The sequence below is a fragment of the Ammospiza caudacuta genome, chromosome Z (genome assembly GCF_027887145.1).
Source record: "Ammospiza caudacuta isolate bAmmCau1 chromosome Z, bAmmCau1.pri, whole genome shotgun sequence".
Classification (NCBI taxonomy): Eukaryota; Metazoa; Chordata; class Aves; order Passeriformes; family Passerellidae; genus Ammospiza; species Ammospiza caudacuta.
The window spans coordinates 22,176,800-22,193,648 of record NC_080632.1 but is presented as its reverse complement, the minus strand read 5'-3'; the positions used below and the strand labels follow the sequence as shown (position 1 = coordinate 22,193,648).

The 16,849-nt window shown below is 42.5% G+C and overlaps 1 protein-coding gene across 1 annotated transcript in view; it reads right to left on the bottom strand.

The window, feature by feature from the left end:
• RNF38 (ring finger protein 38) overlaps positions 1-16,643 on the bottom strand; it is a 106,505-nt gene extending 89,862 nt beyond the window's left edge. The window contains exon 1 of the mRNA XM_058823528.1: positions 16,118-16,643. Coding sequence (XP_058679511.1) covers positions 16,118-16,643 — 526 coding nt within the window. The remainder of the gene's footprint in view (positions 1-16,117) is intronic.
• Positions 16,644-16,849: the final 206 nt, after the last annotated feature.

Here is a 16,849-nt window from a genome sequence, read left to right as displayed (position 1 = left end):
TTCTGCAGCTTTGTTGGCTCTGCAGTTGCTTTCTCTCCAGAGGCGGGTAGGGAGGGTGGGGAACCAACACACAGACACACACACACCAAAAAAAAACCCAAACCAAACCAAACAAACGAACAAACCCCAACACATAAACACCACCACAAAGCCCCCACAATTTTTTGAAAGCCTCCAATCTTAAGTTGAAAATTCAAAATCCCCAAAAAGCTAAGAAAAAGACATGACACATGAATCTCTATCTACATCAAAAAGTTGTGGTTTAGCATTTCAATTGGAATTTCATTATTTTATTTTTTAATAAAAATTAAAACCACTCCCCATAGGCAAACTTACAAGTATAAAGAGCATCTTTATTTCTGACAAGTGAGTAATCTAGTAGGATTCACAGCCTTTATCTAGCTCCTTCTGTATATTTATACTTCTTTTTTCAACATAATGGCTGCAATGCAGTTCACTTTCAATTTTAAATGCAAGGTGCAGAATGTGAAACCCAGAAAAACCTGCCTTTAGGGCCAACTACATTACCCTTTTCAGCTGTAGGACTTTTCTGGGCAGAAAACTGTTTAAGTCATAAGCAATCACAAACCAGAAAATAAAACATGCTGAATTCACTCTACTTCCCTGCATTACCCTTTTCACCCAATTCATCATATAACTCATCTTGCTCCAGGACACCCTATGGAAATAAGTTGTGTTTCCTTCTTCAAGCAACTGTCTTGGAGCTGGATAAATCATGACATCAAAATCATTGCGTAGACAAAGGTCAGACAACACATACATACAGGCAATGTCTGTCTGCACTGGTTACTTATGTGGATAATAAGAAATTTTTTTCAGACCATCTTGTGTGGCAAGGTTTTGGTGGCTGGCTACATGGTAACATCCATCAGACAATGTCAGAAGCTTCCTCTATGTACAAGAGCCAGTGCAGCCAGCTCCAAAACAGAACCACCACTGGCCAAGGCCAAGCCCATCGGTGACAGTGACTGCGCCTCTAAGAGAACATCCTTAAGAAGAGGAAAAACTGCTGCACAACAACAGCGAAGTAGACCTCAAGGTCAGTGAAAATTCTGCTTCAGGCACTGGAGCAGAAATTGTTCTGCAGCCATAGTGCTGAGGACTATGATGAGGCAGGCTATCCCCTCTGCAGCCCACTGAGGTCCATGGTGCAGCAGAGATCACCTGCAGCCCACGGAGGCCTCCACACCTGAGCAGGCGCCTGATGGAGGCTGTAACCATGCTGGAAGACACACTAGCGCAGTTCATGAAGAACTGCAGTCCATGGGGAGGACTCATGCTAGAAGAGTTGGGAGAGACCTCACAGAAAGTACCTGAGGAGGGAGGAGCAGCAGAGACAAGTGTGACAAACTGACCACAGCTCCCATCCCCCATCTTGCTGAGCCACTCGGAAGAGAAGAACAATCTGGAGCTGAAGTTGAACCTGGGAAGAAGGGAGGGGTGGGTGAAAGATGTTTTAAGGTTTGTATTTATTTCTTATTATCCTTCTCTGGCTTCTCATTGGCAGTTAATTAAATTAATTTCTCTGAACCAAGTCTGGTTTGCAGTGACCATACTTGCTGAACCTTCTGTCATACTTTTTCTTCACCATCCAGATGAGGAAGGTAAGTGATTAGAGCAGCTTTGGTGGGCACCTTGTGTTCAAAGTTATCTCATCACAACATAACCTTCTTTCCCCACTGAATTTTACTTTAGTTTCTATATTGTCTTATATGTTCTGCAGAAATGAACTATACTCTGAGATTTGCTTCATACCTCCTAATTCAGTTACATGCTACAGAGACAATGTGGATTTAGTATTTCCTTCTCTGTAGTTGCCAATTCTCAGCTTGTGATATCCTCTTTGACTTAGTAAGGTAAAGCATCTCATTGCTGGGTGATCTCGCCTGGCTAGTTATCACCCATTCTCACTCTATTCCATCAGGAATTCCCACAACCCCATCACACTCTTACCTTTCTCAAGTAAACAAGACCCAGCTCTCCCAAACTCTCCTACTACCATAGCTCCTTGTGCTCCAACTGATACTCATGGTAACATCTGAAAGCAAAAGCAGCAACACAGATGCACGTCAGCCAGTACCTGTGACATATCCACATAGCTCAGCAGTTTTCAGTTGTTTGTCCAGCAGCTTAGCAGCCAAAATACCCCTTTGACATGAAAACTTTGAGAAAGAGGACTAGTTACTGCAGTCATATCCAGGTCATTTTAAGAGACTAACTTCTTTTGGTGGGGATTGTTATCACCAGTATTTTTATACCGCTGAACAAACTACCACTGTTGCTCTTAATGAAGGCATACCTCCCTCCAGTCCAGAACACAGGGCTCCAACATTTACACAAAAACTATATTCACATATTCGAAGACACATATATTGTATGGTTTTCTTTTAAGCATATTTCAGCTGCACACAAGATCTCAGTAACCAGCATATAGAACTGGAAAAGAAGTTTCAAAGTAACTGGGTCACCCAGTCCCAACAGCAAATTATTAGCTATAGTACTGCATACTGTAGACAAGTTTCACAAAAAAATCCCTGAAAGTTTACAATGCAGTTAACACACATTAATTCTAGGAAACCACAGAGCCAGTTTCAGCAAATCTTTTTTTTTATACCTTACATAATGCACTGAGGCAATTAGAAGTAAAGGACAGTGGCCACTACCAAATGGCAGATATTCTTAGAGATACAGAGATTACTGTTTATATATATGAGGTATCTAAGTTTGTGTATCCGTCTGTGAGCATTTCCACATGCATGTGCTGTTTGTCTCTAGAAGCAAACAAAGTATGCATGTCAAAAGAAAAAGTGTTAGACCTTAAGACGCTGGATTTAACATCAGTCATCTCATTCACCAGTTTTGAACTCTCAAGCCTTCTTTAAGATTACCAGAATGTTAATGAAATTAATAGCCAGTGGAAAAATAGAGACTAGTCAACAGAAATATTTATGTAGTGGTGAGTTCAAATGAGTAACAACCTTGTGACTTGAGAAGTATCAATTTTTTGTTTCAGCACACTACCCTTTTCAATTTCAACAGCTTCTGGGTTATCTTCAAAGCAAAACAAAGATTTCTAATAGCGTCTCTATAGTAATGAAGATCAGCCACTGGACTTCTGGAAGAACTTTTCTTGCCCTTCTCTTTACAAATACAGACTTTAGAGTACAATAGCACATGACTTGTTAAACATCAGCATAAAGAGTGAAATCAACACAGACCAGTAGATCAGACATTAACTCATGATACTTGATTTGCAAAGTTGAAGCATGACTATTTGTGGTTGATGCTGAGAATTATGTCTACACGTCCGAAGGCAATAGAGCAAATCTGCTTCTCAAAACCTGCCTCCATCTGCTCTGTTTCACAATGCTTTCTGGAAAGCAACATCTGCAGTGCTTGGGTGAGTAAATTTAGTATTTAAGCTTTCACTGCCCAAGTATTTCCAAAACAAAATATGCTACAGCAAGAGCAGAACTCTGCAAGTTCAGATTTAACCAGAGATCAGACTGCCACATTACTTTTAAATGCATACAACAACCAAAGTCTACTTCCCCTTCTCTAATAACACAGTCGTAACAACAGCAGCTTGCTGCATGTGCAAAAGTGTTTCTTGGTAACACCGTAAAAAGAAAGTTCTAAGCCCAGTTTTGCAGTTCATATAAAATCCTCACAAGGAATCCGAGCAGTTGAAACAAGACAGCATTTTGTTTACCAGCGCTGAGAATCATTTTCATATCCCAGAAATGTGTCTCCCAGGACATGATTCTTCACCTCAGCCTGCTAACTGTATTTTCCATTGAGCACTCTGGGCAGCCCTGGAGAATACGTAACCACATGTCCTGGTCTCCCTTCTCTTAAGACTTTGTGATAGCTCTTCTCTTTTGATGTCACTGCTCCAATGATAACATAAAAAGCTTCAGTGGTCACAAGAATGCTGAATGTAATAATCTGCAAGTGGTGCAATTCAGCCCACTAGTGAAAGATTTTTCACTGCACTTTTAAATTTGTTCCTCCAGCAATAGCCTTGAAATAGACAAGCTTAATCTGCCAAGGAGGTAGCAAAAGCAAAGAAAATGCCTGGACAGCCGTAAGAACGATCCAGGACATTCCAGCATGACTCTTCAAAAGAGCTGAGGGGTGCACAAAGTTTTTAAACACAGGAGCAGCAAACCCAAGACACCAAGAGCTAGGCAAGCAAGGTAAAGGCTTAAAACACAGACGTTTTATAGGAAATCATCTCTTCAATTCATCACATGGACTGACTGCAAGGAAGAGGCAGCTGACACCCACTCTCCAAAGAGGCACCACATAGGCCCCAACATGGCTGAAAATTAGTTTTCAGTACCACACACAGCTGTTAGGAACTTGAAATTTCAAGCATCTATAAGCTGATAGTCTATATAAGAGAACACACAAGTGTATTTGTTAACCACAATTTTCCAGATGCACTGTGTATACAACCCAAGAACAATGGCGTTATCAGACCAAAATGGTCGTACTGATGAGTTACCTTGTTTCTCAAAATAGGACAAACTCTGCCAGAATGAGCATTTTAAAGTCCCTTTTATGTCTGAGAAAACCATCCTTGCCCCTTCAGATACACTGATTGAGTTAGCACAGAGTAAGTTTCTAGCACCCTAATCAGTAACTCCAAAGATACTGCATGATAAATATCAAAGCATGTCAGTATGCCGATACTCAACAACAGTCATATCAACTGCACTAACCAGTATTAAAGTATTCTCACCTACTGCTCTCTAGAGAGATCATAAGATCTTTAATGGTTATGCTAGACCTTCTTCTTAAAGAGATGCAGTAAACCTTAGACAACATTTCTTCTTCAAATTGTGTAAATTTAAGATCTTTAGAAGATCAAAATTAAAACCACTCCAGAAGGCAATCATTAGGGCATCTCTTTTCTGGATAATCAACCCTATTTTGAAAATCCACAGAGACAAAAAAGGCCATAGTTACATATGGTGCCTTGAAAACAAAGCTCTTTTACAGCATTTTACAGTGGTAGAATGATCTATGTCTTGTTTGCTAATCCAAACTATTTGACTCTTTCTTTACCTCTCTTGCTACCTGAGACCAAAAAACTCCAAGGGGCTAAAGTAGCAGAAAATGGAGAAACACACAAGTGCACAAGAACTAACTTCTAGAAACAGTTACCTCTCTATGACATCAGCCGCAAACAGAAAATGCAGCGTTCAAAAAATGCCTGATAATTAAGAAAACAAAAACTTGATGTAATGCAGAAATGTAACACTACAGAATAATAAATGAAACAATTGACACTACTCTTTTTTAAAAAATGCTCTAAAACCACTTTTGCCCCAACCTAGCTGAAGACTTGGTAACTCCAGAACACTCTGGCATCATCGTTTTGCTTCACTACCCACCCTGCCACACAGCCTCCACAAGCTCATAAACAAGAGATACAATGATGCTTCAGTTAATTCACAGTAAACAAGTCCATAACAATATGGGCAACTCACTTGCTTTAAAAATTCTCTTTTATGGCACAGATGTTTTAAGAGTGATCCTCAAAAGAAATCAGTTGTTACATAAACATCAGAAATAATGAAAATCTGCGTTAGTGGAATTTTGTTGCATACTTTTATGTTTTCTCCAGCAGTAAAACGTTTTGCGTCCAAATCCTTACAATTCCCATTCACTGCAATTCCTTTGGTTTCCCAAGCTCTCAAGATCCTCCTTTATTTCCTGCGTCCTTGTCAGAGAGACCACACACTGCAGCTGTTTGGAAGCAAAATACTGTCCAACTGCCCAACAACTACCTGTGTCCACAGATCAATAAGTCACACAAAACAGCATCAGATCTCTTCAAGCTGTTTGCTTGAGAGAGCAGACTAATTTTTCTGGTACTTAACCAGTGATTTACTATAAGTTGTTTCAAAACGCTAAAAAGCCTCCCTCAAGTTTGAAGCTATTTACAGAGAAACAGGACTAAGGGAACAAGTATGACAGCTTTACTTAAGAATGCCCATTTCACTTTTGCATGGTAAGGCAGCCCGAGGAGGTCATATACCATGATTTTTCACTCTTTTCTTACCTTTTGCTGCGTTCATATTTTATCTTATTGACTAAATTCTTGTCTGTACCGTTCTCCCTTAAAAATACTATAAAAACACTAGGAGAGTCATCATATTACAAACACTGGTTTGATAAAGACTAACAAAAAAGGGTAAGAATACATCAGTGAATATATTTTTATATTTTTTTACATACCATCCAAGCTTGGGAAGAAAAATCCCTCTCATTGCTGAACACATCTCTCGATTAATTTATCTGGCACTTTCTGAGAGTTGTACCAGGAAAGACAGAACCCAACATCCCCTACACTTCTTGGACCCAAAAATAAAGAATTGAAGCGCATATTTTTGTCTGTCAGATGAAAACAGACTGTTTGTACATTAACCAGCAAGTAAGTTACGAAAAGGGATGAGAGGGAGAAGTATAGCTCTGCTTTAAATACAAACAGCTGTTGATGCTTCACCCAGAAGCATTTATATATTAAATACCCATAACAGAGGGATTTTGAGTGTGTGAGGAGGAAGCATGTGAAAAAATCGAGGTTGAAAAAAAAGCAGTCTCACAAGATTGAGGTGACACTCAGCAAACTGAGTTCTCACCATCACTTCTGACCGTGCACAACTAAACCAGTCCCAAATTGCTGCTCCTTCTCTACTTGAAATGCCTGAAGCAGGTATCCCCAGGCTAATGATAACATGCTCACTACACAGTAACAAAGTTTTTCAGGCTGCAACAGACTGCTGGATCTCCAATAATTCAATCCCTCTGCTCAGACCAGGTCAATTTAGAGCAGTGCCTTGCCTGGCAAAGTTCTGAATCTCTCCAAAGTTGTAAGGTCCATAATGTCCACAGTTCTCTGCTTCAGAGTGAAGAAAGATTCTTCCTAAAATTATCTGCCAGATATTTAGGAATTTCTGCCTGAGCCCTATTCCCAGTGACTCGCCTTACCAGCATATGCAAAAGTCTGGCACTATCTTTTCTTCATGCGCCATAAGAGAACAGATGCCAGTGGGATCTCTCGGTTGGGATCTAGCCTGGGCCATCTCTTCACCATGCTGCGCACACATCCTAGTGTCCTCCACCTCTCCTCACAGCCTGGGCCATCTCTTCACCATGCTGTGCAATCCTGGTGTCCTCCACGTCTCCTCACAGCCTGGGCCATCTCTTCACCATGCTGTCCAATCCTGGTGTCCTCCACCTCTCCTCACAGCCTGGGCCATCTCTTCAGCCATGCTGTGCAATCCTGGTGTCCTCCACCTCTCCTCACAGCCTGGGCCATCTCTTCACCATGCTGTGCAATCCTGGTGTCCTCCACCTCTCCTCACAGCCTGGGCCATCTCTTCACCATGCTGTCCAATCCTGGTGTCCTCCACCTCTCCTCACAGCCTGGGCCATCTCTTCACCATGCTGTGCAATCCTGGTGTCCTCTACCTCTCCTCACAGCCTGGGCCATCTCTTCACCATGCTGTCCAATCCTGGTGTCCTCCACCTCTCCTCACAGCCTGGGCCATCTCTTCAGCCATGCTGTGCAATCCTGGTGTCCTCCACCTCTCCTCACAGCCTGGGCCATCTCTTCACCATGCTGTCCAATCCTGGTGTCCTCCACCTCTCCTCACAGCCTGGGCCATCTCTTCACCATGCTGTGCAATCCTGGTGTCCTCTACCTCTCCTCACAGCCAGGGCCATCTCTTCACCATGCTGTGCAATCCTGGTGTCCTCTACCTCTCCTCACAGCCAGGGCCATCTCTTCACCATGCTGTGCAATCCTGGTGTCCTCTACCTCTCCTCACAGGTCCCACGCTACAGCCCCTACATCAGCTTGCTGCCCTTGAGCAAGCAAGCTCCACCACTATGTCAGGAACTGCTATCCTTGAATGGCTGCCACCCACCCAATAATTTTTACCATATTTACAACTTTCATAGCTTTTCCCCAATCCTTCATGTTCAGAATGCCTCATAAAATAAAAAGCTGACAAAATGTAACAAATTCTTTAAGTTATTTTTCCTCAGTGTCCAAATTCTTCATTATTAATATTTTCTGGTATCTCAGTGCATAAAAGCAGAATCAATACCGTACAGGCACAAGAGACTGCCAGTGTTATAAAAATTAAATTAAAAGTTTTAATAAAGAAAAGAGTATTTTTCTATCTCATTCACTTTTTCCAACTCAACAGGGCCTTGTGACAAACAACATCAAATACATCTTGACTCTAACTTTTTGAAATACATCCCTGCAGTGTGTACCTCAGTTTGCTCATCTTTACAAGCATAATCACATATTTCTTAAGTTTGAAGACACTTTGTCTTCAATGATAAAACCAGGACACAGTTGTCATACTGCTGGCTAAAAGCTTTCACTTCCAAGCCTCCAAAAATCAAAATGCATTTCTGAAACAGCTGAGAAGTCTAACCTGTAGCAAACCTCCAAAATAAGCTGTAAAAGCAAATTTCAGATCATATCATAAACACTTTATGTAAACTTGCTCAAAACCACACACAAATCACAACAATTACAGACTCACAGGGTTTCTGTGCCAAAAGGCTCGATATCCTACTACTAAATCTGCATGATAACTCTTTCCAAAAACTACTGCTTAGTCTGCTTGGCTTTGGGCCATTTCAACTTATAAACAGGAAAAAAGGGATGCCACGGAAAAGATACATACAGAGAGCTTGCACACACTAAAAAAGCAGATGATAGCATTTTTAATGGAAATTCAAAAAATCACTTTAGACTGTTGACTTGTAGGTAGGGAGAAAAAAAATCCACCACAATCCAGATCCCACAAACATTTGCAAAGGCTCTTAATGAAAGCAGAAGTATCCATGTGCCTAAAAGCCAAAACTTCACAGAGCAAGAACTCAATGAGAAAGTAAACATAAATCTCTAATATTTTCACTCCAGATCCTGAATGTACTTTAGGTGCCAAGCAGCAAAAGATAAAGTGGAGATAACTTTCAGCTATGCTGAAAAAACAGGCAGCAAAAGTTTCCAAACTGTATGTTGCTGTTCCATGGTGCAGGTTCAGTCACACGGCACAGGAGCTGTTCCAAGTATTCTCCGATAGACAAAACTGTTCTACACACACAGTCAATGTTTCTAGCCATACTTCGTGGTTTAATATCCATTCCTTGGGCTCTTGCACAACTACAAGTCATGCAAACAAATACAGTGCATGGCTTTTAGTGCTATTTAGACTATTTAAGGGGAGTGTTCCTAACAGGGATTTTTCCAGGCATGCAGATTATGAAGTTTAATAAAATTCACAGAATTCATACTTTACTCCTCCATAGGCTGGCAGAAAATTTATAACCTCATTACCTTCCTTGTACCCTCCTTCCAGAAAAACATGCATAAGCACAAATAACTTTTTTTGGAAGTAGAGATTGATAGTATCATAGGAAGAAATGCAATTCCTATTATTAAAGGATATCAGAAACAATCATAAACACCCTCTAACAATTTAAGCAATATTCTTTACTGATACTGGCTGCACACCATTGTGCTACACGTGTGAATCTTACACAGATGAACAGAAATTCAGTTAAAGACTTTAAGCTTTTCAGGGGGTTATTTTGCTGGAATTATCTTCTTGTTGTTTGGGAAAGTTTGGGTTTCATTTGGTTTTAGTAATTGAAATGCTAGAGTAGGTCTCCTTTAATATTTTAATTTCCCATTTGGGGTTGTCCTAGAAGCTGGTGACCAAGCCCACATGCTTAGAGATGTGAGCTTTGAAATATTACAGTGAAGGCTGGTTATTATAACAGTCCATAGTCAAGAAAACCACACCAGCTGCCAGACAATGCAACAAGCAACACAGATTATTTGTCTGGATGCAGAACCCCAGTCATTACAAAAGACATTAGAGAAACATCTTGATGACACACTTTCCCACCCTGAGACTGACAACAGATGCTACTTTTTCATGCACTGTGGTGGCAAAGGGCTTGCATGAGAGGGATGCTGCAGAGACTCAACCTCAACACAGTGCCAGAGACAATAGGAACAGCAACTCAGGAGCTTAGGGCTGGGATGCCAGGCTCTCCACTGAGAAAATCTAAAGAAGAGTGTTTTTAGAAGGAACATTTGGAGCATGTGTGTGCATTTCAGAAGCTCAGAAAACACTGTATGTCATGCCTGCTTAAAATAGTTGTGAAAATACCTATGACTTACTATTTAAAACACTTCCTGCATCTTTCTTTAAGTGAAGTATGCATTCTTTGCCCTACATTACACATCAAGCAACCTCCTGAAAGAAGCTTTAAGTCATGAAAATACAAGAATAGGACTATTTTTCCTAGCAAGAATGGAGGATCTTTTCTTTATGCAAGGAATTCTAACAACCAAGCACTTACTGTACTTCACATACACAAACAAGAAAAGAAAGGTTTAGAACAAGCATAAAAGAATGCAGCAAGAAGGTGTAAAGAAAAAAAAAGGCACTAAAAAGGTATAACATAACAAAACAAAACCCAGTAAAACAAAGGCGGGGAAAAGTACTACCTTACTGAAATATTCATGTAAAGGGAGCTCTCAGTGTGCCATGACTACAGCCCTGACTAGGTACCAGCAGCAGCTCTCCACCACTCTCCCCCTTTGCCAGTGGGATGCCAAATGGGATGTGAGTGAGAATCAGGAAAGGTAAAACTCATGTCTTGAGATAAGACTAGTTTAGTAATTGAAATAAAATAAAACACCAAATCAACATTAATGATATAATTATAATCAATAGGGAGATGAGGGGGTGAGGGGAAGGGGTAACCCAGGAATAAAACCCAAGAGAAAAAAATGATGCACAATACCACCATCACCACACACTGCCTGAAGCCCAAAGTGCCTGCCAGGAAGAAAATTAACTCTATTCCACCAAAAACCAAGACCCTGAAAAGTTTGTAACATTCTCTTATTCTGGTACTGTACCTTCCTGTTAACCCATCCACATCCTGCATCACATTAACAGTGACAACCCTTATGTTCAGATGACACATCTCCATTTGAACTTCTAATATGAAGCAGATGCCATACGAGATCATTTAAAATACCTAGGGTGCAAGAACCAACAAAAAAACTGCAAAGCGATCCACTGAAAAAGATTTAAAGCCTATCTTTCTCAGGAAATAAAAAAAAATTGGTTAAAAAGGTTCTGTCTGCATGTGGATTTCATTTTGCCAAGATAATTTGTGGGTGAAAAAAGGGCTGTATAAGCAGCAAAACTAAACATTAAAAGGCAAAGAAAAAACTCCGAACCCCACCATTATTTTTTAATTGAACACAGCTTTTCCAAGAATTTACAGTGTTCTCAATCATGCCCATTAATATTCTTTAAAACAGTTTTTCATTTTAACCTTTCTGTGACAAAGCAAATATAATTCTCAAGCTCAATATTTTGATGACTTAGACCAAAAGGATAATTTAGATTATTTCATAAGCAGATGTTACAAAGCAAAGCATGCATTTCCAAATTAAAGACATATCTCTGGTCTTCTTGCTATTAATAAACTGAAATTTGTACTTTAGAGAATATTCTGAATTTTTAATTTCCATGCTTTTGCACATTTTACATCTAAAATATACCGGATTAGACAACAATCAAGTTGTTCATATTCTGTGAAATACAATCAAACGAACTGTATATTAATTTTATATTCTATATTTTCTTTTAAAAAATTTTGTTTCAGCCTCACTTTATCCTTAAATATTTCTGTTGGGGCCAGGGTATGGCAGTATATTAACACTTGCTAGCATCCACTTGAGCTGCCTTGATGCTCGCACCTAAAAGGCACACCTCCAAAGAACAATTTCAGACCATAAAATCAAAATTTCCAGATTCTGTAAGTACTACAGGTTAAAAGAGAAATAAAAATAAAAAAGTGATGGTCACAGAGCATGGCTTAAAATCATTACACCTTATCTGAAAATAATTGTTAAGGAAATACATTTGTATTTATTTCCCAAATAAATCCAATAAATATGCAGATCATATATCTTATAACTAACCTCTTGAAACAAACATTTATCATATGTCTGCTAACATTAAATCTGTAATTACTATAATCTATTTAAAAAGTACAACTAATTTATGTGAAGACATAGCCTCCTATCTTCCTTTATAATTCGAAAATAGCAGAACTAACATACCACCATTATAATAAACAATTCTGGTATGCTAAAGGTAATTGCAATCTCATGTGCAAAACAGAATATGTTCAAACACACAAAGTTACAGATTTACAACACTGTGGTAATTCCAACCAAGAAGTGCCATCAAGCCATTTTTTTACATCACACTTTGACCAAATTAAAATGGAGATGCTCTAATGATACTTTCTAGTTTCAGTGGGAGGTTTTTTGTTTGTTTATTTTTCCTTTAATCTATCAAAATCAATTATAACTCTTGAGAAGTCTCCACATACTGAATATGCTTCACCTGTTCCAACCAAGAAGCTGTTTTTCCATCTCACTTTATTTTATATGGTTATAAGGCTGTGAAGGCATCACCATGTCATAAATAAAAAAACTAGCGTCTATCACCAGGCATGCCAGAATTAAATGTGACTCTCACTGTAAAGCCACACCAACTGCTCTCCAGTTTGAGAACAAAACCACAAATACCACACAGAGATGGTATAACTATGCACAACTGCTAAAAGCACAAAAATTTATGTGCCACTATGAACATACAATTCTAGTTCAACTGCTCAGCATATACAGAATTAAGCAGAATCACTGATAATTCTGCTTTCTACTGCATTTAACTGACACTTCATATGATCTTCACAAGAAGTCCAACTCCTCACATTCTTACAATCAGCTAGGCTTGAAAACTGAGATTAATCCTTTCAACAGAAGTTTCAGCTTCTTCACACTGAAAGACTTAGCAAACACGGTTATCTGCCAAAATAAGCACCTTCCATTACCCCTGTTAATATAGGACTTAACTTAGTGGGTACCTTAAAAACCAATTAAACTAACTAAAGACTTAACCACAGAAGGAGAAAAAGCAGTATTAAGAAGACATAGCAAAGTTCATCAAATGACATCCAAAGAGCTGACATGAGTAACAAAGATGTTTAAGAGAAAAGCTGTTTTCGCCAGTTATGGACATAACACCAAATGTTAGATACAGCACAACTTCCAGAAGCCATCTTTCCTTCCAGAAATGAGAATGTCAATTCAGACCTAAGAAACAAAAAACAAATGAAAAGGCAAAACCTAAACAAATAAACATACAAAAAAAAAAAAAAAAAGAATTTCCACTACAGACATACTTTTCCTAGCTGACAACCTTTCCTCTAGGTGAATTACTTTTTTTCACCAAGGAGACGCAGGTACCCCACTGGAGGCAAATTACTTCATGGACAGTGAAATGCCTTTTAAGATCAGGATCAATTTTCTAAATGAAGTAAAGAATCATCAGCATTTCTAGTCCAATATCCTTTCACATTTGACAGCCATGAATGGAGATGCTCCATTCTGTTGACACATATTGGGAAAAAAACACAAAAGAAACAACACCAAAAGAGACCCAACTACCACTGCACATTTTTCTGCTAGGAGAAACAAAATACCAAACATTCTCCTAACCTTGCATGCAAAGTACAGCAATTTCACTGCCCCTCGACATTTGAAGATTAGGTCACAATACAGGTTTTTATCAAAAGTTAATATATTAGGATTAAGACTACAACTAAGAGTATGCTCAGCAAAGCAGTCCAACTTCGGCTCTGCTGCCTGAGTTTAGTTCATCGTTTTTCCCACTGGTGACCAATATTTGACTGAAAAAGATAGACCTCCATGAAGAGTCTTTTCCTTTGGAGAAAAGCAAGCAAAGAAACAGACATTTCTCATGCCCAATCTAGAAATCTCCTGGATTTGTCTTTAAATTATGACACTATTTCAAAATTATAAGATGAATCACATATCACACTATCTGAAAATGTTCTTTATATTTTTCAGACAATGACTAGTAACAAGCATTGACCTGCTACTGTGACTTAAGCACACTGTAAAACTTAATATTTCAATTTGCGCGTCTGCAAGAGCTCTTTTGAGCAAAATCATTCTGGTTATTGCAATTGCCATTTAACACAGGACTTTTAAGGGTTTTTAAACACAGCAACTGTACTAGTGAATACCAAAACTTCAGAACAAACCCCAAAAAAGCCCCTTTCTGGAGAAAAAAAAAAATCCAGTATTCCTTAATCCAACATTAAGGTCTTTGTACTCTAGGCTGTGATGAATATATTATATGGTAAAGGTTATAGTTTTCTCTACCGTGACTTTCCAAATCATGGAAAATACAAAAGCTTTTATCTCCCAACAGTAGCATACTAGGTCAATTTGTCTATAGGATTGCTGAGAGCTTAAGAAGATTAAGAGAGGTTTTGAGATCAGGCATTAAGATAAGGTTACCATCTATACCAGGAATGCCCATGCAATTTTAAAACAAAAAGTTGAATGAAACAGAGTTTCATCAGGTGGAGGCAACCACCATTTCCAAATAATGTATACTGGAAAAATATTTTCTCCCAATATATTTTTTTTGGAAGGCCTGGGAGGGACTAATCTGCCCCATGTACCATGTGTCTCAGGACACAGCAAAAGCTGCTTTTGCACTATATAATACAATGCAAAGGTAAAAATTCAAGTTCTCCCTCAACTTTCCACATTGTAAGTAATCCTTTACTATGTTGTCAGTCACGAATTTCAAGAGGAGCTCGTCTATAAACTCTACCTCATTTCAGAGCAAGATTTCTATCAGTATAAACACCCAACTAAGTGCCCAAGACATAAGCACCACTAAAAATATATTCTAAGAAAAGACTTAATTAGACACCTCATTTTTTCACCCTCCAGGCCCAAAGAACAATGTCTTGTTTTCTGACCTTCTCCCACACCACTTCCTAATTAGTAACTTCATATACGCATAAACAACTTAATTCTGGCTGCCATTCACAAAGAACAGCTTAGGAAAACATCTAAGGCCCTGATCCCAAAACCACACAGACACGCGTTTAAATATAAGCATGTGGGAAACTCCAGCACAGCCTTGGAAGCGGCTATTGTGTTTGACTATAAACAAGCACATCAACCCATATGTTAGGACCACAATCCTGGAAACATCGAAGCTTCAGGAGGAACGAACCACATGTTCGAAACCAGCTCCTCAGAGGGACCCTGCTGCGGAGCGGTTTCTAAGAGGAAATGCAAAAACACGTCTGTGGAACTGACGATGAGAGCCCCGAAGACACTCAGTGGGGGTCTCACAAGGCAAAAGTCTGACTTGCAATCAGCATTTAGGAGCACCACGAAATTACTTGGTATGACCGGTCACTGCGCTCCGTGAATTCCCGCAGTTACCGGCAGCCCGCTGCGAGGGGCGGAGCCTGGCTCCGGGCACGGATACGGACACATCGCCCCCTCCCTCTCTCTCACACACACACTCACACACACAAAAATCCTTCCAGGAGCGGGGCTCAGCCGACAGGCAGCAGAAGGCCGGCGGCCGCTGCGTAACGGAGGCAGGGCGGCAGAACCGCCGAGGCCCTGGCGCTGCCCAGGACACACCAAAGTGCGATAAGACACAGGCACACGGTGCCCCGCACAGCGCAACCCCTGGAGCTGCATGGGCGGGCAGGGGCGCGGGGCTGGGGAGCGCCGGCGGCAGCAACGCCACAGCCTGAGGCGCCCGCCCAAACGCCAGCACTGCAGGCTGCCCGCGCTTCGCACCGCCGCATCCCGACCGACCGTCGGGGAAAGAGCCATCGCCGCGCCGGGCACCGGCTCAAAGGCGGCCCCGAGCACTCCGCTGCTGGCCAGGCGACACATGGCCTGCCGCCAGCTGCCGCCGCGATTCGCCTCGCCGTGTTCAGAACAGCGGGAGTTTGCCCTCCCGTCCCGTCCCGCCTGTGGTGCCCACCCGGGACGGACCCCAGGCGCTGCCGAGGGCAACTCCGCGGCCCTGCGGGCCGGCTGCGCTGCCAGCCGGGGGTGGGACGCCCGGACCCGCTCTCAGTCCCCCGGGGCCCCTCTCCTGCTCACCTGGTGGCGGGGCTCTGGAGCCCGGGGCGCCGCGGGGCGCGCCGTGCCCGGCGGGGCTGCCCCGGCCCTGGCTCCGCGCTCCCGCCTCCGGCAAGCTCGGCCCGTGGAGGGGCGGCGGCGGGCAGAGGGCGGCGGGCGGCGGTAAGCGACCGGAACCGCCGCTCATGGCGAGTCCCGGGAAGCCGGAGCAGGAGCGGACACGGGCGCGGGTCTGGGGGAGTGCCGGGAGAAGGGAAGCAGCCGAGGGGGAGGTGGAGGCGGCGACGGCGGCCCCACCAGCGGGGGAGGAGGCAACGGAGGAGGCGGGGGGCGGCGGAGGGGAGGAGGAGAAGGCAGGCAGGAAGGGGGCGGCGGAAGAAGCCACCCATCTGCCGCGCCGGCCCGCCTCGCCGGCCTGACGGAGGTGCCGCTCGCCGCCGCTCTCCTCGCCGCGCGGAGCGACGCCGCGGTCCCGCTGGCGGGCAGGGGCATGGAAGCCGGCGTCGAGCTGCGCCCCGGGGGCTGCCGAGCGGGCGGCCACCGGCATCGCTGCCCGTTCCGGCCGGCCGGCGGCGGCCGCCGCCCCAGGAGCAGCCCCACCGCGGGGACGGCGGAGCGGTCAGCGCTAGCGGGGACGCGTGGGTGGCATGGGCGGCGTGGGGAGCCTCTGGCCGGGGCGCAGCCCGCCGCCCGGCGGGGGGGCCGGTGCCCAACCGTGCCGGCTGCTCCAGCCGCGCAGCTGCTTACTGCTGC